Consider the following 22,661-nt stretch of genomic DNA (forward strand, 5'->3'; position numbering starts at 1 on the left):
TCCCGGTTTAAGGCGTTTCCCGGTTTAAGAATATGTGTTTTAGGGAAGTTGAGGTTGAAGATTATGGCTGCTGGGATTAGGGTGTTCCTGCTGCTTGTTCCTGTTGAGTTCTCGTGAGATTAAAATGGGATTTGGAAAAAGCCTCGTGGAGTAGGATTTGGGATCGGACATATTGGAATTGCCCCTGAACGTGTGTGGAGGCTGGTGTGAGATCGGGAATAAAGAATTGCTGTTTGAACCTACAAAGCTGTGTGGTGGCTCGTGATTCTGTGCCAAGCCGAGACATTGGCACTTGGCATTTGGCACATTTATTCAGCATTAAATAAGACAGAGAGTGCCATATTGGATGGAACTTCTGGGCCTGTGCAGCATAACTACACTTCTGACTCCTCCATGGTCTCATAACCTTCTTTCCCCTGTGTGTCTGCATCTCTCTGTGCCTCTGTCTACAGAGCCTTCTTTTTATAGGGACACCAGTTATGCAGAAGACCTCAGATTGATTTTACTAAATTATTTTTGCAATAACCTCTTATTTCCAAATAAGGGTCATATTACGAGGCATTGGGCATTAGGAGTTTAAAACATATGAGAGAGGACACCCTCAAATTCCTAGCATCATCGTTAAAACTGTGTAATATCCTGATATGTTAATATACCTGTATAGGCATATACATATATTTAATAAGGTGTTGCCACATGAATGTATTTGAATTGACCCTGATATGGTTTTCTGCTTCAGTGGATGCCTACACGGTAAATGCATAAGGACAAACCCAGGCTTGACATCTCCATACAGTAGGAAGTTTCCGAGTCAAGGCACTAAGATGGCAGGTTGGCTGGCCCTGCTATCCTAAAGTTACACACATGCAGCCAGTCGATGGTCAGCCTTGGAGGCTCACCAACACTGAGCCATTATCCAAGTGCCAATTTTTCCTTGAGATCTGTGACTTTTATTTATTTATTTATTTTTAACATGGAATCCTCACCAATGAGGGGGCACAATGGAATGGAACCCTGAAGAAGACACACAGATCTGGGCTTGAAGTTTCACCAGTAACCAGATAAGGGACTCTAACAAAGTTTTTGTATTTTTCAAGTCCTCAATTTGTACACCTGTACAATGAAGAGTCTTATGCTGTTATCCAGAACAGCTACCAGGAACACTGGGGCGGGGCACTCAGATTAAATACTTATCAAATGTGATTTACCCCCAGTCCATCATAATATGACCTGTTCGAACTAAACACCTGTGTGAGAGTAATTTCCATGTCCTGGGATACTAACCACAACCTCTCATGAAGAATAGCATTTAGTATAAGTGTGACATGCATCAGTTTTAATTAAAATTACAGGTTGAAGTAAATGTGCTCAATTTCTGGTAATTACACAAACAAAATTAGATCAAAACAGAATTGAGACATCAGATTCACTCATTTCATATGCATTTCTAGGGCATCACCTATGGGCCTGATGGGTTTTTTTAAAGGCCACGTGTTACAGACTTGAGCAATAGAAAAAGGATGACAAAAATGTCATGACTTACCCCACCAACTTTCTCAAAGTGAGATCCATCTTTCTTAAAATCCGTGAGGGCCCCGTTGAAATACCAGGTGAACATAATGTCTAACATCGGATCGTGTTGTGCCTGGCAGGGCAAAATGACGCTTTCACCCACAGAAACGTCCATGTTAGATGGCGCCAGCGTTATCCTAGTTGGTTCTAATAGGGAGATAATTCATAAGTAAAACTTTAGCATTCCTGTTGTGATGAAAGCAATTTGTACAGGTAAATTCTTCATCCACCTTAGAGTGTGTGCTTTTATATGCTTAGGTGTACACACACATCTATGCAATGAAAAGTCTCCATGGTTAAAATAGATGTTTTAATGTAGTCCTATAATACATTTCATGGGATCCACCAAATCTTGTGAAAATAATTAGCATATCTGAGTTTACAGGTTATAAAAGTTTAAGATGAAAGTCACCAGTAAGCAAGAGTTATAATAAGACTGAAAAATCCATTTCAACTTAGTTTTATGGTTTTGTGAAATATAGTGGGAGAAACAGAAACTACGGTGTTTTCACCAACTTTCAATGACTAAAAAACACATTAACATCAAAATTCAAATAGACTCAAACCTTTGATGTGTACGTGGATGTGAAAAGCTTAGAATAAGCGCAACGGGAGGGCACTCTGCTAAAATGTTAACTGATGTCGTTTTTTCCCCCAGTGGAAATGTCCGTGGCACATTCTGCCTGCCCTTACCATGTACCTTCCATCTTTTCTGAATTAAATTTCCTTGCTCCAATTTTCCCAGTGCCATTCCCCTTGATGTTACACCATGTGGCAGCAAATGTCTTCAAAAGTCACTTGCATATGTAGTCTGTACTTGCTTGATTAAATAGCCTCTTTAACTCAGTAGTTGGGCATAGGTCTCCCTGACCAACCTGTTCTCATCAAGGTTCCCTGCTATGAGACCCAATGATAAAGTCTTGGTCTCATTATTTGAGCCTCTAAGCTCTGTCACACTTGATCGCTGGTTCTCCCTCGTACTCTTTCCTCAGCTGGGTTTTGGGACATCACGTTCCTGCAGTTTTATTTACTGTCCTGGTCACTCCTTTTCTGCATCTCTCTTTATGGTCTCGCTTCTGCTCCTATATTTCTTAATGTACAATGAATGTGTCAAGCTCAGTCCTTTTTAAAATCCTTTTTAAGGTGATCTCAGATGGTGTCTTGGCTTCAAGTCCTCATCTATATGCCAACAACTGTGAAAGGTATCTCTTCATCTTTGATTTACCCAAGTCCAAGGTCATCTATCCAACCACCTACTCACTGTCTCCACTTAGGTGTCAGTCACCATTAGTTCCCATAGAGTACATTGTAGGATTAAATTCTTAACTCTTTTGAATTAAGGCAGAGCAGAGTACAATGCTTTGGCTGATGAAATATATGTAGGAGTTACATGCAGCAGCGACAGGCAGAATTCTGCAGGAACTAATAGGTAATGTGATGTGTCTCCTTCCTGTTCTGTGGTGACGTGCACTGTCCCAGATGGTGGAGACACTGGGGGTCTTTGTTCCTGAATGAGGAAGCAATGCTGACTCACTGAGGACTTGCAGTATGCATGAAAAATGAAGCCAGGCTATTTTAATCCACTGAGATTTTGGCAAATCTCTGATCTGCTTTACAGGGAAAGATCCTAACGATATTCTAAACATCCAAACTATGCTCATGCTCTTCTTTCACCCCAAAGCTTTGAAACCCACAGCCTGAGCCATCTCAGCTGTTCTTCCATTTTTTCCATTTGTTCACCACACACCCTGCAATCCCTCCTGACACCTTTCTGAGACCTCAAATCCAATTTGTAAACATCTCTTTCAGAATATATGCAGAATCTTATCCCATCCCATCAGCTCCTCAGCTACCAATCTCATATGGATCATCATCACCTCCTGTTGGTTAATAGCCATGGGCTCCTGAGACTTTGAAAAGCAGCTAGAGTCACCCTTTCACATCATCTTATTTCTCTGATGAAAACCTTGCAGTAGTTCCACTTTTCAATCCAAGTGAAAACTGAAGTCTTAGTAAGATCTACAATTGGTCCACATAACTGCACCCTAGAAATCTCCTGGTAAACTCCTTTATCTCCCTGGAGTCTTTGTACCAAAATTTCCATCTCATGTATCTTGATTCATGCTCTAACTCATCTTTCTTCATATATTCTCTTTACTTTCTCAATTGTTTGCAATATGTTTCCTTCTAATGATCTCCTTATTTCTTCTTCCTAATTTTCATTTCTCTATCTTGGGCAGAATGTAAGAAGGATGACTACAGATTCTGTTTCAATGTTTCCACTGATCCAGCTCAAACAATGGGTACATAATAGGTGCTCAATTTTTTTCCTGAATGGACAAATGAACAAAATTAACCCCAAACTTAAATCTTATCGATATCAACAGTTATTTGATGAGCTTGAGCATCTCCAGAAAAGACCAATGAAAAAGAGAGCACACCTAAAAGATCTGACCCAATAGGAGAACATAAAATAAAAGGAGATTATCAGCATATGCCATTTTCCCATCATCCCAGCACAGTAGCCAAGGTACCCCCCCCATGTCCACTGTGCTGTGCTATAGAAGTATACAGTGTCATGTTCTTGACCATCACTTGTTAAAAACACAAGCGCAAACACAGTTTCTACCTTCACAATGTACCACATTTTGTGGAAAACACATGGCCAGTTTCTTTAAACATAATAGTAATATATGTCATGAAACGCACCTCTGATAAACCCATCTTGACGAAACACACGCACCTGTGACTACCAACTGTGTGGTCCCGTTGGCTTTCCCAAACTGGTTTTCTGCTGTGCAGGTATAGGTTCCTGAGTCAGCCTTTGTCACGTTGTCTATTTTGAGTCCTCCATCTTTTAAAAAAGAAAATCTAAAGGAAACGTACATTTGATCAATAAATGTGTAATAGTAACTTTTTTTTGAAAAAATAAATAGTAATTTTTTTTTCAGAATTTATTATCTTATGCTAATACTGTTAAGGCCTGATAAACTAAGCCTTGGCCTTTTAGGAATAAAGAAAATGAAAAGAAAACATGCACAGATACACAGAGTTGAATAAGAAAAGATGCTCTACCAAATTGAACTTTGCATGTTTTTATGCAGCATTGCTAAACAGCATTACTTAACATTGCACCTAATTTGTAAATGCCTTTATCAAATAAGTGTGAAATGTTTTCCAAAAATATATATTGTGGTAGATTATTCATGGGGTAGCCTTGTAAGTTTTCAGAAAATAAATAAGGGAATGACCTCATTTCCCTTAAATTTGAAAAAAATATATGAAAACCAAGAAACCTGCTTGTCTTTCACTATGAACTTGGAAAGTCACAATTGACTTAATAAAAATTCAAGTTTTGTAAAACATAAAAATTGTGTGGTCACCTATGAGCTATTGTAAAGATTCTGAAAACTTTGATTAATATTACTTTTAAGTTTTTGGGCATCCATTTGAAACACTTAAAGCTTTAGCATCTTACTAATTGATCAAGGAAATATTATAAGTGTCTTATATGCAACAGGCACTCAGAAAGTCCCTGGGTTTTTTTTTTTATCTATAGATAAAAAGTCTCCATCTTTGTGGAAATAACAGTCTACTAGAATCACAGACATTAAGCCACTAAGTAAACGTGAAAAGTTCAGAGATTTGAGAAGTATTCTGAAGGAGAGAGAGAGGGTGAAGGAGAATTACTTTATGTGAACTTCCAAGGTAGGGGGTTTCAGAAGTCCTCTTAGAAGGGGAGTCACTTGCACCAAGAAAGAACAAGATAGGATTAACATCTCTCATCCGTCTGATCCTTGTACCTTTGTTGCCCAACTTGTCTACTCATGATTATATTCTCTCTCTTTGAATTCCTAAAATCATTATATCTAAACTATCTACTGACAACTGAGAAGGGCTTTTATCTTTTGTGATTCATATTCTTAATGCATGAGTGTTGCATTTATGCAAATGGATGGCAAACTTCTTAAAAAGCTTTGGAGCCCCAGTGTCAGAATGGTTAATACATGTTTCCACTTTTTGGGCCACCCAGTAGAAGAGCCAGGTAAGATGACAAGGACATTAGAATAGAATGGAGGATATCAACTCAGGCTTTAAATATTATCTTATTTGTTGCAAGATTTTTAGATGTGTAACATCATTATGACTACAGAGTCACAAAACAAGTCACTGTGAGTAGAGTTTATGTATCAAATAATATAGGCAGTATTGATTTTGTATGGTTTTGAATAGCCTGGTGATTTACTTTCATTTGCATCCTCCTACCTTTTCTTGAGTAAAGAGGTCCAGGGAAAATTAGCACCAATACACAGGGGCTGTTCATGATACTGGACCCTGAGGAGAGCTATCCATGAATGTTTGCTAGTCATGTGTTATTTTTCTTAACTACATCAAGGTAGGTTAAAAACAAGAGTTTGGGATATTTGGCCTACTAAGAAAATCAAGGAACAAGAATATTGTATTTCAAATTGGGGAAATTAGATTAAAAAAAAACTTAAAAATTCCAAGAATTTTCCTAGGAATCAATAGAAAAGTACATTGTATTTGATTTCCTTCATGAACTGTGATTATTTGTTTGGTATAAAATAAAAGCCCATTTTTGTCTCAAAAAGGTAATCAAAGAACTTTACAAAAAATATCTTTATATCTTAGTCTCCCAGAGAGCACAGACTTTTTTTTTTAAATTAGTATGCAATAATAACTGAATTCCCTGAAGAGTAGAAAGATGCATGAAAATTTAAGATATTGAAGTATGGATCAGGAATTTTGAGAACCATGGGGAGTAAACAAACGTAAGTATAAATCATGCCTCTCTCCCTCCACCTGCCCAATCCTTGCTGAGACTTTCCACTCTGGTAGCACATTGACTGTAGGAAGAAGACTATGTCCTCAATCTGAAAACTTAGAAATGACTTACCTAAAGCACAGATAAAATTACTAATTACTATTACTATGAAAGAAAAAGCCAACATAGAGGGAGAGGTAAAAGATAAAAAGAGAAACTAATTGAGGAAAAGAGAGTGATGGGATATCTGATAGAGAAACTCCTTGGAAGAAAGAGAAAGTGTAATCAAGGACACTGCTCCCAGCACATTCTAGTTGCTGATCCCATCAGTAAAATTTGGGGGCCATGACACACAAAGAGAATATCACTTGATCCAAAACACTGCTCTCCAAATGTCACCCATGAAAAGAAAATGAGGATTTGCTGGAGACTTTAAATATGTAAAGAAAGGAAGCTGGCCAATGATATCAGAAGGTTAGGAAGACATTTAAATGGCAGAGGCAAACTCATCTGGTTTGAATGACAGGAAGGGGACAGAACTGGAAACTGGATGAACTAGTAAGCTTTCAAACAAAGACAAAAAAATGCCTCCTGTTGACTGATCAGATGTTGAGCTTTCATTTATAGCTTCTGATCTTGATATCACAAAAGTAAGGTAGGAAATTACAGTTATCTCTTCATGTTATGAATTAGTAAATTTCCACTAAAAATAAGAAATTATTTGGAATATTGGGAGAACAAGAAGTCCTTCATTGTATTAACTCAAGTTAAAATTGGGCAAATCTGTCTTCATGGCCATGTTGACATGAGGCACAACTTCATAGGCCAGGACTAACATCTTAGGAATCACGAGAGGACTTGAAAACAAACATAATGACTCTCAAAGAATGTAAACTCTGTGTGTATCATAAAAATTGAGCTAATTGGTTATTTTCTTCCTAAATTGGTTCTTCCAGTAAGTTCTAAAAGGCCCACAGGGCATTTTGCACAACATAAAAATAAACAATATTCAGTAAATGGATGAAGTAATTGTTTCTCAACAGAAAACCTTCAATAAGCCAAGCTTCCCTACAGAGATTTGAAGTGAAAATTTTATACCACTTCACTATAAATGAAATTGCTTTCTAAGCTTTCTGGGAACAGGTTTTTCTGCAAACAGAGCTGAAAATATAGATAACAATGAGAGACTCTAGTCTTGGCACAGAAGGTTAAATAAAGATTTCTGAGATTAACATTCAGAAACATGGTACTCCAGTTTGCTTTGAGTAATGGGCAATTTAAATCACTGTGGCATTTTAACTTCTTGATCAGTTTCATAATATACCTTTATGTGTAATTTTTATTGGCCTTTCCTGTTGTAGCAAGAGGTTAATTATTTCCCTTAACTTTATGCAGTCTGCGGATGGTTTGGGATAAGTCAACGTAATTGCTCTAAGCTGCTCTAATGATCCATGCTATAATTCAGTGATGGCATTGAATTTATGACTTTTAAAAAACACTGTTTGCTCAGAAAGTATAGTGTTGTCTAGGCAACGCTGACCTGTGCTTTAGGATGGCATTTAAGCATCCGTAATAACAGTGTGTTCCAGAACATGAAAAGTATGGGGTGCTCCATATACAAAACAGGGTGTTTGAAGATACTGTTTTCCCTTTGCCTGTGTTCTGAATATGATGGCAACTTATTCAACTCGGATTTAACAAACACACTGCCACTCCTCCTTTACTCAGGAAGTACACCTCAGCAGAGATGAGACCGCATGAAGTCGAACTGATTACTGCTGTACAGAAAATTGACAATGCTATTTTGGGTAGTGTCTTCTGAGCATGTATTCTAAGGGCTGTTTGCATACAATTAGCTCCAAGAGAAAAGCACTCACCATGCATATGCTAGATAATGACAGTCAAGGAAAGGAACTATGTATTGATGAAACGGAGACAAAATAAACACCAGAGAAAAAGACAGGGTATCTTCTCACCTACAGCTACTCTCACACCTACAAGTTTGGCAGAAGCACTGCCCCCCCCTGCAGTTCAAAGATAACCTGCAGACAGTGTTTAGAAAAATAATACTAAATTTTCATTCTTTCTGGTCTTTCATCTTATAAATCCAACAGTGTTGGTTTAGTGATCATTAGTCAGACAATCTACTAGGAAAAGAGAAGCAGAAGGGGAAAGAGTCAACTGTTAATGATCATATCTTTGAGGAAGGCAGCGGTGTAATCAGAAGTGGCCCTGTAGTTTTGCCAGACACACATGTTCCATGGAGCAGGCACCTGAAGTCCTAGAGTAGATGGAGATTGGCTTCACTCTGCAGCTGGGGAAACACTGAATTCAGACCAACAGACATGCCTTCATATTCGTAAGGATGGAACGAACAATAAAAGGTCATTTGCTTCACTTCAATTCAGTCTTTCTAAATGTATATTATCAGGTCAAATATATCTGGAGCTAAATGAATTTATATGAAAGTGACAAAAATTTTCTCTCTAGAGGACTCAAATCTGTAGGGAAAAAAAAGGACCTTTATAGAGGATATCCAGTCTAAATGATTATATTCAATTGTGCACTTAATTCATTCATGAGGCCCAGGCAATAATTCATTTGAAATATTTGCATCTGCAAACAAAAGAATATCCACAAAAATCACAAATACTCAAATATTAAATGATAATACAAACAAATAAAAATCCCAGACAAATAAGATAAATGATGGTTGATGGCTTATATATTGAAAGAAAACTTCAAAGAGTATAATAATTAAGACTCAGAGGGTCCCCACCCTGGGCTCTCTTCTTCTCTGCTCCCTGATTCAAATTAATGAAAACCCAAACCATCTACTTTATTGCTTATATTACAGAAAAAATGATGCAAAACGCTTCAGTGAGCAACCATGGGCTCCTGACACCTCATCCCAGAATGTGGTAGACTCGACTTCATTGGTACTTGTGAAAAACCACGGGTGCTACCCTTACAGGTAGGCCCAACTATGTAATAAACAGAACAGCAGGACATGCATCCCCACCCACCTGGCAGATACCAAATAGAGAATAGGGAGGGGATCCATTATGCTAGGATCTTCCACAGAAATTCAGGAGCCAGACAATTCCCTAGAAAGGAGTTGGAGAAAGACCCAGATGATACTCTAATGAGTGTTCTCCTCCTTACAGAGTAGAAACCCTAGAAAGGAAGTCAATTCCAACAATAAAACTGAAGTGCAAAAGACTTATGAATGTGCATAGGAGGAATTTCATCAACTCAAGGGTTATAGAGGATGCTGAATTATTTTTGTGGACCCAAAATGATTTTTTTTGTGTGTGGGGGAGCAACACTGATCTTCCTTTGGGAAGTCTTAGGAGGGCTATAAATCATGGAAGCCTGTCTTATCCTAGCTGAGGGAAGTCTGGTGAGTTACTTTACTAGGCACCAGTTACCTGGAGAATTTGTTAACTTAGCAGTTGTTGGGTCTACTGCCAGATTAGGCTGGAGATGACCCAAGGATTTGCTTTTCTAATAATTCCCCAGTGTATCTGGTGGAGTTGAAGTGGGGACCACACTCTGAGAAGCAGTATTCCTCACTATGGTCATTGGACTATCCATCTTCAAACTATGTGCCAAAAAGTCAAATATGATAAATTTGTTCATTCCAGAACTGGGCCTGAAAAGACAGCATAATGGCAGCCTCCAAGATTTCTGGAGCCATCCAGTATCACACCTATTCCCAAGTCAGGCTCTGTAACTTGTCTAACCATTCTGTTTAATATCCTTCAGTCAATTCTTTGAAAGAGTTCATAAATTTCTCAAGGAAGCATGCTACCAAGAATTGGTATTTTGCACACACTATTTTTTCCATAAACATTTATTTTCTCAACAAAAATAAATGGTACTGAAACAATCTTCTATGTAGAAAGGACAAGGCTTAATCATAAATTAAGGGCAACCAACAAACACCTATCTTGTTGTTCAGTTCATGAAAGACAGAACAGTTATGCCCCAATGCTCCAGTTCCAAGGTTATCCTCCTTTATAGATATTCATCAATATTCAAGTCATCATTTGAAAATTCATTCAGCATTACTAACCATTCTAGGGCATAAAACTTGTTTTAGCACTTGAAGATTCTTGAGGTCACTCTCTATAGAACAAATGTGTGTGCACACACAACAAAAGTTCTGATACAAGTGAGGATGGAGAAGATCTTCTACGATTCTCCGGGCATCAGGCTGGGACCTCTTGCTAGCAATTCAACTCACCCAATGATTCAGAAGTATGTTTGGAATTTTTGTCTTAGATCCTCTAGTGCTAGCCTTTCTAGAAGTGCCTTACAGAGAGACTTTTTTCCTATGATGACTGTTGCACATTTGAGAGTTTGTTCTTTATAAATCATCTTGCCCAAAAATAGAGTGCTAATGTTGCATAACTCAAGTACACAGGTCTAGACTCATACATCTGTCTACCCTATGGAGTTGGTTCCAATCAGTTTTCCAAGAGAAATCTCAAAAATGACAACCTGAACTTTCTGGATCCTCTTCCATGCAGAGAAGCACTAACAGCCTATTCAGTCACAGGTCCTGGGGAGCCACCACATTTTTAGTAAGAGGATAGAAACTTCAATACTAACCTAATTGACTTTTAAGCATTTGACTTTATATCTTCACAGCAGAACTTCCTATGTTCTCCAAATTTTTGATGCTGAACACACACTTGAACTTATTAAAAATATGCACATTTAAAAAAATCACACAAAGGTAGCTAAAAGAAACATGACTCATCTTCTCTTCCAGAGGCTTGAGTCTTCCCCCCAGCTGCCTTTTCTTTTGCAGCATTAGTGATTGAACCCAGTGGCTTGCATAAGCTAGGCAAATGCTCTGCCACGAAGATATGTCCCCAGTCCCTGGAATGTTTTTTTTTTTAAAAAACTGATAGTTCTCTCTGGACTGGGAGAAGAAAATTAATTGGTTCAATTTTGTTTTAAGGATGTTTTGCCTTTCTTGGTTCTTATGTGTATCCATTAGATTTGGATTCACATGTATGCATTTCTTGGTCTATTGAGAGTTGTATATCTCCTCATCAAATGGTTTTATTGCATTCTATGGATACTGTTTGTTAATGAGCAGTATTTTTCTCCTTTCATTTGTTGGCACAAAGTTCTAGGTCCAAATTGTGGACCTCCACTAAGAAGTACAACTGCTGGCACATATTCTATAAATGAACCTCACACATTCATTCTGCAGCACATTTCTGAACCTGTGGTATGAAACATGCTCTGCTATAAGCAATAAAGATTCCCTGGTAAGGATTTTTGATACCCTAATGTAACTCACATTTAAGTCAATTAGCAATCTGGCACATCTTTTCTCTCCAAATTTTCCTCTCAATGTTTGGTCTGTGGGTACTTTCACAAACTGTCTCAAATACTTTGGAAGAAGACATGATACAAGTAAATAACATAAACAAGAAGACACAGAGTGATTAAAACCAGGGGGAAGTAATAAAGAAATAATAAATATATTGACGTATAAGAATTTTCAATTATCTAAATTAGAAAAACATAAGATTTAAGTCAAACTTGAAAGTACTATGATTTTTTCCAATTAAGTCAATGAATAAACACTGTGAAAAATTCAGTGCCTAAACATATCTTCACACTAAAATTGAAGGTATTTATTTGTCTGGCATTTAAATGTAAAAGGTCAGAAAATCAGCTCTTCCTTTTTTAGGAATAGAATTTTTTATATATTCTACCTTAATTTACAGACTTTTTCCCAGGATTTTAGATTTTAAAAGAGTCAAATACTCTCATCTTCCCACAGAAACTGCCCTAGCAATGAAATCTGCATTAGGACAGAATTAGAAAATCCACAAATAAGATCACAAAGTAAAAAACAGGTCACAGAGCAAAATGATTTTTTTTTTTTTTAGTTTTCTAGGCAGTGAGAAGTTGACCTAAGTATACTAACTTGGTAGAACTTTCATAATAGATGAAAAGCTAGAATAACTTCCCTTTAAGCATCAGAATATAGAAGGTAGCAATCATCATGACCACTCTACCTGATAACTTCCTTGTATAGAAATGCTATGGCAATTATATCTTATCCAACCATCTGAGCATCCATCCATCCATCCATCCATCCACCTACCCACCCATCCACTCATCCATTCATCTACCATCCATCTGCCTACTAACTATCCACCTATCCATCTACCCACACACCCAAACTTTCATCCACCCACCCATATATCCACTCATCCATTCATTCACCATCCATTCACCCATCATCCATCCATCCATCATCTATCTACGTATCCAATCACTTCTTCTGTGAAAGGCTTCCAGAAGGGGAGAAAATACTATAACTGAACTGTCCATATTTTAGATAGGAGATCTCAAGGATAGAAATCTATTTTAAAATCAATTTTATATATTTTGCAGGAATAGTTGAACAAATTAAATTTTAAAAAATTATAGATATGTTTAATGCATGGCACATTGCTCAAGAGAGGATAAAAATCTTCAGCAAGTATTTGTTGAGTACTTATAAAGCACTACAAATTTTTGAAAACTATGAGTAAGAAATAGATCCTATTCTTTAGAGACTTCTATTTTAATGGCCAAGGGGGATCCATGTAATTCATGCACCATTAACCATAAGTGTGATTATTACATATAAAAATTTACATCTGAGGAACATATTCATCCAGTTCTACCTCCCTAATATATCCTCTTCTCCATTTCTACTATCTAACTCTAAATATTTCTCCAGTTACCCTGAGTGGTCTCCTAATCAGATTCATTGCTTTCCTCCTTTTTCTATTCAAACCACTCTCCACACTGCAGCCAGAGTTATTTTTTAATCAGATTATGTTACTCTTGCTTTCACAGCTTAAATGATTTCACATTCCATTTAAAATAAAATCTAACATTTTTGCCAAGTCTTCAACGACGTTCATCTGTGGGATTTAATGTTTTTTAACTCCCCCCAATCCCATGGCACTTCGGTGTCACTGCCCTTCCTCCTGATTAGTTTTCTATTAAAAAATTACTTCATTAATAAGGCCTTTTTCAAATACACTATATAATCATTCTTTTCATTTCTTTAATGTCTAAAGAAATGATCTCTTTTAGCTTACTTATATTTGGTCTCTTCCTTATGCAAAACCCATGAAGAAGAGGGCATGTCTTTCTAATTCATCCTCTATCCTCAGAGCCAAAAACAATGCAATGCACATGGTCCGTGTTTCAGACTGCACTTCCCAAACATGGCTACCCTGTTCTCCAACCCATGGAATTTTCCTGGTGTGTTAGTCAGCTTTTCATCACTTTGACAAATACCTGAGAGGAACAACTTAAAAGGGGGAAAACGGGGGAAAAGTTTATTTTGGCTCATAATTTTCCAAAGATTTTTGCCTATGGTAGGCAGGCCTCATAGGACAGATTATCATGGCAGTCAGTCATGTTGGAGGAAAGCTGCTTAGCAAACTGAAGCCAGGAAGCACAGAGAAAGAGGTGAGAGAAAAGGGACCAGGACAAGATACAGTTCCCATGGACATATTCCCAGTGACCTACTTCTTCCAACCATGCCCCATCTGTAGCTATCTGTAGCTATATCTGTAGCTATCAATGGATTAAACCATGGATGAAATCAGAATCCTTGTGGTCTAATCACTCAACTCTGAACATCACTGCACTGGGGATAAAGCCTTTACCATGATTCCTTGGGGGATACCTCATATCCAAGCCATCTTGCTTTTGCTCCTCTAAGAAGTCCACTAGTAGCTGTGTGCAGCAGCCCACACTTGTAATCACAGATACTTGGGAGGTTAACCTGGAGAATCACAATTTCTAGATCAGCCTGGGAAAAGTAATGGGACCCAGTCTTAAAACAGAATTTTTAAAAAATGGGTTTCTGGTTATGTAACTCAGTGAGGTATGCTTGCCTAGCATGCATGAGACCCTGGGTTCAATCTCCAGTACATAAAAAAGTCCACCAGCAGATAAATACATTAGTCTTACAAAAGAAGAAAATCCATTCATTTGCAACAACATGGATGAACCTGCAGGACCTGCTAAGAGAAATAGTCCTGACACAGAAAGACAAATATCGTATGACATTGCTTACATGTAGAATTTTAAAAAGTCAGCAGGACAGTATTTGCCAGGGGTTGGAGAGTAAGAAAACTGGGGAGATGTTGCTTAATGAATATAAAGGCTCAGTTATGTAGTATGAATAAATTCTGAAAGTCTAATGTGCAGCATGGTGATTATAGCTAATAACTTTCTGCTGTAAACTTGAAATCTAGAAAGAGAGTTGATCTTAACTGCTTTCATATGCATTAAAAATGGTACTTATGTGGGGTGATGGATATGTTAATTAGCTTGATAGCAGCAGTCATTTCCCAGTGTGTGTCAAAACATTACCTTGTATTCTTTAAATATATACAACCTTTACTTGTCAAGTATAACTCAAGAAAGCCCCGGAAAGGAATAAAAAAAGGGAGTCCAGCTCCTCTCTCTTTGATCTTTGGAACCAATGGAATGCAGAGAAATGGCACTGGGTCTTGGGAGTTTGGATTGTAAGTGTTTATCAAAAGGGCATGTGGAATCAGCTTGGTCCCCAGGTATTGGGAGCTGGTAGAACCAGTAGGATGGGGAGCCTTGGGGGAGGTCTTTTGGTAGATGAGGATGGTCTTCAAAGGGGATCGGGGAGGATCTGGCTCTCCTCCCCTCTTTGCCTTCCTAACTCTAAGGAGAGTGGTTTTGCTTTAAACATGCTGCCATTATAAAGTGCTGCCTCACCAAAGGCCCTAAACAATGGGTGATGATTGACAGAAACTTCTAAAACTGTGGGACACAATGAACCTTTTCTCTTTATATGTTGATCTTTCAACCATTTGCTACAAATAAGAAATCATCTCAGGGGCCTAGATGATTGGGCTTCCATCTTGCTACTGTGAATCCTCACTTTTCATGCCTGTGGCTGCTCAAGGAATCATTCTGACTCCTGAAAGGGCACCCCTTTGGGAGGAAACCCCTAATAGCTGTGTATAGAGATCTCAAGGAGAGGTCTTGGGACAGTAGGAGGAGAGAGAAAGGTCTCTCTGAGAAGCGTCTTCTGGTTTCTCTTGCCCTAGCCCCGACTGAGATAGCCTGAGCATGCACCATCCAGCCCACTGCAGTGTTCCTGGACTTCTGACCCATAGAAACCCTGAGAGATGATAAAATGGCTGTTCTATCACACCATTAAGCCTCCAGGTTATTTGTTATGCAGCAAACATTAGTGGGAGCAGTGGATGCTAAATGAATATTTGAGTAGTGAATGAAGGTTGACATGAACAAAGATGTATGGCAGAGGAGCTGGGAACACAGGATGGATAAGGCAAGGGTTGTGCCAGAATTCAGGTGCGACTGTATTCTGCAGGAACTGCCAATTCCCTGGTGGGATAACTGATATGACAGACATGAGGGAGTCACCAAGGCAAAACAGAAAGAGCAGTTATGGCTGCCCACTGTGCTTCAGGAAGAGTGCTGTTGGCAGGTAAGACCAAGCCAGACCTTGAGACATGAGTTGGAGTTTTCTAGGTTGAGAAGAAAATAAACTCAAGCCAGAGGAAATTGTAAGAGCATACATGAAGAATGTAAAGGGAAATTTCCTTCTTTGTCCTTTAAGAGTTATTGAAAAGACAATGGTGTATCCTCTACTACCTCTATACTGATGGTGCCAAAGAGTCAGTATGCTTAGTTTAAGGGAAAGCTCCTGTTTCTTCCTATTGCAAACTTGTTAGCAGAAAAATATGCAAAAGTGGTATGCAACGATATTTTGGTTTTATACAATTCACTAAAACACACACATATAGTACATATATAATATACATATATATTATATATATATACACACACACACACAAACACAGACACACACACATATAATTATATATGTAATTTTGAGTGAGAGCAGAAATAAGGAGAATGGATTGGGCTGTGGACAAGTATACACTGGCTTTAGGGTTTGGGTGAGACATGCAGTATGACTAAAAATTCTGTTCTGAGACTGTGCATGGGAAGATCCTTCAAATAAATAAAACATTTGAGTTGGGCATGGATATCAATTAATTTACCCAGTTCTTGCAACAAACTGGATTGAAGTGTATTCTGAAGGCTGATTCAGATTCATTAATCAGCTTTCCCTCACCAAAATTATAACATTGACAAAGTTCCCAACTTTCATAAATCATCAAAAACAAATCTGGAAGCTCAATTTAAGAAACACTTGGTCATCTGCAAAGTTTAGTTGATATACTTTCAGAGACCATTTGTCACTGATGTCTTTAACATGATATTTATGTGGAATTCACTTACTGAAGAAGGTTTGAATAATATAAAAGAGATTATTGTGCTATAAAGAAAGGCACAAGCTGTCCTTTCCATTCAGCTACTCTGAAGGTGTCTGACACTACAAAAAAAAAAATCAATCAGGTTAAAAATAGTATCAAAGGCATCAGGTACTTATTTTTGAGGACCTATGTAGAAGCTAGGGACTTTCCAAACACTATTATTATCTTTCCACTGAGTGGAAGAAATGGGGCAGGGGTAGTACTACCTAATTTGTCCAAAGGAACCCATGTGTTTCTCTGCTTGTTGGATACAACCAATTTCATTTGGCCACCTATTGCCAAGAGCATATGCTAAGCAAGTGGTACCAACAGGCTTACTAACCCTGCAAGTCAAGGATTTTTACATAAGGAAACCAAAACTCAGGGCCTATGTAACTTTTCTAAACCACAAAGTTTGGTAGGCAGCAGACCCAAGATGTGACCCATTTGATGTGTTGCTCCTTGTACCTGCTAAAGTTAAATAAAGAAGCCACTGAAACTTAATATTTAACTTCATGTGACACAGATGATTAACATAAAGTATAATGCATGCCAGTTAGGTATGACTGATTCATGTAAATAATGATTCAAATGCACTGAAACTTTAGCTACCCTGCAGTTAATGCAGAAGCTGTGCAGGAACATGCTGGGGTGGTGGATGGGTACAGTGGAGAGAATGTGATTTCACAGAATACTTTCTGTGAGTCTCAGCCCACTTCCAAACCCTTGGATAGCAATGACTTCACTTGCACGTGCTCTTAATCTTCTCATGGAGAATGGGAGTTATGAGGCTAATGTGCAGCCCACAAAAAGCATGGGTGATGTGGAGGTGCAGGTTGGGAAACCAGACCCGGAAGAAGGTTCTTCTCCACACTCTGAGACTCTTGCACACATTTACCCTGGAATCTCCATTGTCCCTTTAAACTTACTCCAGCATTCACCTCTTGGAAGGAGAGGGATGAGTGTCTAGGGGAAAGATCTCAAGTCAGGCTCTCCAGATTTTGTGATCAGGAGAGATGATCTTGACCACTGACACAACTGGAATACGGGCATAGATAAGAGGCCTCATTTCTTAACTAAGCAATGCTTTCTGTGTAGATGAAACTTCCCCTTCTCTTTTGCTGTGCTCCCTTTCATGTCACTTCCTGTGAGGTGTCCCTCCTGGAGGAACACTCTCCCAGGACCCAGGGCTGAGACAGAATCTTTTCTCTGTGCTTCTTACTGGTGGATACGCAGCTGCTTCATGGACAAGACAGCAGTTTCCAGTGTCCTCTGCCTGTCCTAGTTCATTCATGCTGTCCTGAAGGCAGTACTAACAGTACCATCTTCCCTTTGAAAATGTCCCAATTTGTAGAACAAATTATATGGTCACCTTAATCATAAAATCTAACAATCCTGGTCATTGGCTTAGTTTTCCACATTCCACACCCACTGTAGGCTCCTTGAGGGATCCTGGTATTTCTCATTCATCTATGCATTACCAGTGGGGTCCATGGTCCCCAGAACTGCATAATGATATCACAAACTAGTGGACAGATGGAGGACTCTCCCTCCAAGTAGAGGACAGGAATGTCAATGACTAATCAGCTAATGTACAGTACCTTAAAGCAGCAGCATGGTTCATATTAAAGAAAATCCTCCCCTGTGTTTAAAAGTTCAAGAGTTAGAAATGAACTTGGAGGCAAGCATTCAGAAGTACAGGCTTAGAAGAGACCTCAGGTGTAGCCAAGTGAAGAAACTGAAGCTCACTGAGCACCCACATGGGCCGGAGAGCTGCTCTCTAGATGGGTACACATGGGTGAAGGGGAAGGGGACAGAGTCAGGCTCTTGGATGAAGAGGCCCTGGAAGTCTCCTGGGAAGGGACCAGCATTGAAGAGCAGGAAGGAAAAGGGACTCCATTGTGATTAGAGGAGCCAGGGATCCAGAAAGAAGAGGAAGGGTGGATACAGAAACTATCTGGCCAAGATGGTGGTCAAGGGGCGGTACCAGCTGACTACCTGCTGGAGAGTAACAGACCTCCCAGGTACATCGTCACCAAAGCTTTAAGGTCATGACAGAGATGCCAAGTGGTCCCAGCTCTGTCACAATTATCCTGGTTCCTGGAAAATGTTTAGATTCTCCATTGGTGAATCATTCAAGGTATCTCGGATGAACAAGTAGCTATCTAGGAGAACATCTCTTGAGCTTCTAAACTGCTAGATGGACCTACTCATGGAAGCAGGATGAAATGGATGTAAAATTTCATGCATGTCAAGCATAATTTATATACAATGTTCAAGTCACTCTTTAGGTACAGTTCTGTGAGTTCTTACAAAAACAAGCAGTCACGAACATAACTGCCATCACAATCAAGGGTTAGAACAGCTTTCTCTCCCTGGAAGCTTCCTCTGCCCCTGACTCTCCCTCCTCACCCACACCCAGCCTCCACCAAGCAGTAATTACTCTTCTCTGTCACGAAATCTGAGCTTTCTCCGGGACCTTCATATAAATGGAATCAACAGCATAAAATACTAACTGCATTTTGAAGCCAGTTCCCAACTAGACACAAAACATGCATCAAGAATTTACTAATGCATTTTGAAAATGCTACCTAGATTATGGCTACTCAAATTTTGAGGAAAAAATCTTCGCTACTTCTTTGAAAAGCACATAAATTTCTATAGTATTAAATGCTGCATAGAATATCTAAAACAATTTTAGTGTGTTTAATTAGATGTAATGGGCCACTCTTTGACTTTCATTTGAACTGAGGCTATTGCAATAAAATATTTACTATTATAAGCAATAACATTGAAATGAAAGCCCTCATTTTTAAAAATAATTGGCTAATGTGTTTTAAGTACCAGTGAGTGGCAAAGAAAAGCTAACCATTCTCTAAAATATGCCAACTGGCTATTTCTTCTCCCAAGCCAGGCCTATTCATATTCCCAAGAGTCATTTTCAATTTTCGTTTCCTTAAAGGAGACAAAAGATCCAATTTTAATTTGACTCTTTTTTTTTTATTTGAAAACACACGAATTCAAGTGAATAAGTGAATGGAGTTGCATTAAAACAGCAACACCTGGTGAAATATTAGCAGATGTTCAGGAGGCCAGACATTTTTTGTTTATTCAGAAAGATGCTTCCTGCAGGGAAGAAAAAAATGCAGCAATGTAACTCAATAAGGGAAGATGCAAACACAAAGGGAAAAAAAATCCAAAAATGATCTTTGCTCAATCCTGAATGCTAGAAATTTCAGATTATTTAATAATCAATTACTAACTGAACTTGCAAAAAAACAGGTCTCTCTAGTTAAAACCTGAGTGTGCAGTGCTTCAGGGGTACAATGCATACTTTAAGCCACTTAGTGGCATCTACCTTCCAACACAACCACACACTGACTGCCATCTCCACGTTTGTGATGCCTGCAGCCCTAACTCCCAAGTTCCACATTCACTAAGCCCCCACCCTGCACAAAGGTGATGATATGGTAGGTGTGTGTATGGATGGATGGAGACACACACAGTTCACTTTTCAACATGCAATTTAAAAATCATCCAATCCCAAATGGAGCTCAGCATATTTAGCCCTACTCCCTCATCTCTGGGGAGGTTCTCTGTCACAATGAATGGGTCCACCACAATGCCTGATGCCCAAGTCAGAAATCCAGGAATCACCCCCATGCCCAGCTCTCTCTCAAGTCTAATCAGTGAGCGGGTCCTATAGCATTAAGCTCTTCTCAGACTCCTAGAAAATCCATTCCCACCTCCATTGGTTAGCTCTGTCTGTTCTGCTCTCGTATGCAGGCTGGTGGAGGGCTGCTCACTGGGGTTCCACCTACTCCAATATACCCACTGCTGCCCTGGTCCCCGTTCTCCAACATAAATTTGATTTGATAAGCCAGCTGCTACCTTTATTTTATTCTGTTGACTTTATCCTGTGCCTGGCCTTTGTGCTTTGCACATGCTATTTCTTTGGCCTGGAGAATTCTTCTCCCAAGAACCCCAGGATCTTTCCAGTCTTCTCCAGAATGCTTGTGCAGATGTCCACCTTGCATATCCAGAACCTTGCAAACTGAATTTTACTGTAACCGTCCTGTGCTACCAGGCTGTACATTGAAAAGTTGCACACGATGGTGTGGCCTTCTCTGACAGAAAGCAAATACCTAGTGCCTGGCCCATGAAGTAGGTACTCAAATAATTTCCAAATGAATGCACAGAAACATAATTCCAAGAGCTCAGGACTCACTGTTTGCACTATATGCCCTGTTTGTCTATTCAGAACAGCATTTCCAGGACCTGATGGGCAGGAACCCTTGTTGCAACAGAACTCACATCGTCTCCATACTTGAGAGCAACAACCCTTGTTTCTCCAAAGCAATTCAGGAATGTAAGTGACTCACTGACTTAGATCCAATTTCCATGGCTGATTTGTAATTTCAAAACTGTTGTTGTGCTGATATAAAAACTTTAAAAACAGGTGGATTATAGTCACTCAGGTGTATTATGTGACTTACATAAGAATTAATTATATATAGTACATATATAATTACATAATTCATAAAAAAATGTCAATATATACTATATTTTATGTATTAAATGATTATATATATATATATATATATATATATATATATATATATATATATATATAAAAATCAGTTTCTACAGACACTTTTCCTGTCTTCCAGGACCTGTCATCTGGCAGGGAAGACAGGTTAAATAAGTAATTAAAATAAAGGTGTGATGTATTACTGATAAGAAGTATGGATATTAAAGCCAGGATTCTGGTCAATGATTATAACGTTCAAAGAAATTGAAAGTAGTCTTCCTCATTTATGTTGATTAAATATTATAGAGAATACTTCTAAGAGAATAGTGTTTAGTGTTTTAAGCTCCATGTAGAATTTTGATCTCATCTCTGCTGTTCACTACCTTTTAGACAAAAAATTTGAACTTCTTGTATTGCTTCTCCCGCATACAAAAAAGAATCATGTTGTCTCTTCCTTATTTTTAGCAAATAGATATAAAGATGAATTTACATCATATATATTTTTTCATTTTTAGATAATGGTGCTACATAGATGGGATTTTATTCCTTTCCTCAAATCTATTTTTATACTAAAATTGAAAATTATTTTTCTAATTCTACTTTTTAAAGGCATGTGGCTATTTTTTTAGCTTTTAAGGTGATATCTGGACATTTCTCATAAAAAAAGTAATTGCAAAAGTCCTTTCTTGTCAATCTCGTGACATGGAACAATTGTGAGGTGGGTTGTATGCATATAAAGATGTTTAAGCAGAGTTTATTGATTGTAAATAAAATAGCTTAATTTTTTTAAAAAAAGACATGATTTTAAAGGTTTTTTTCTTATTAGTTCATTACAGTTTTACGTAATATTGGGGTTCATTCTGACACAATCATAAAGCATGGGATTAAGTGGCTCTGATTGGACCCCAGTGCTTCCCTTTCCCTCTCCCCTCCTCCCTCCCCCTGTTCCCCTTCCTTTACAATCCTGGTCATTCTTCTATTTCCTTGCAGATTTTTTTTTAAATTCCTGTCTTATGGTTAGAAACAAAGGCAGCACTCACTGTGGTATGTTCACTGTGTACCCAGGTTTGATCAGATTCCTTCTGCAGTTCTCACCCTCCCCGTCCTTACTTCCTTTCCTTCAATCCTTACCTCTGTTCCACTATCTCTCATCTATTTTCAAGGAACTTCCCCCACCAAAAAAGGACATATTCAAACTTTGTTTTTTTTTTTTTTAATCTGACTTAGGCTTTGAATGATACTATAGATAGTAGAATGTTTACTTAATCAAAATGCATTTTTCTCTCAATAGCCACTCAGTTATATGGCTTCCCACTGATTGTATATCTCTTATTCATTGAAGAATCCAAGTTTGCCTATCAAAATAATTAACTAATGAGAGAAAAATCAAATGAATTTCAAATCT

The 22,661-nt window shown here is 38.3% G+C and overlaps 1 protein-coding gene across 1 annotated transcript in view; it reads right to left on the bottom strand.

Annotated features, from left to right (window-relative positions):
• The window catches only part of Cntn3 (contactin 3), a 212,956-nt gene that overhangs the window by 53,855 nt on the left and 136,440 nt on the right, over window positions 1-22,661 (bottom strand). The window contains exons 11-12 of the mRNA XM_026392682.2: window positions 4,316-4,443; window positions 1,544-1,719 (exon numbers count right to left, since the gene is read on the bottom strand). Coding sequence (XP_026248467.2) covers window positions 1,544-1,719; window positions 4,316-4,443 — 304 coding nt within the window. The remainder of the gene's footprint in view (window positions 1-1,543; window positions 1,720-4,315; window positions 4,444-22,661) is intronic.

This window comes from Urocitellus parryii, chromosome 16 (assembly GCF_045843805.1).
Source record: "Urocitellus parryii isolate mUroPar1 chromosome 16, mUroPar1.hap1, whole genome shotgun sequence".
Classification (NCBI taxonomy): Eukaryota; Metazoa; Chordata; class Mammalia; order Rodentia; family Sciuridae; genus Urocitellus; species Urocitellus parryii.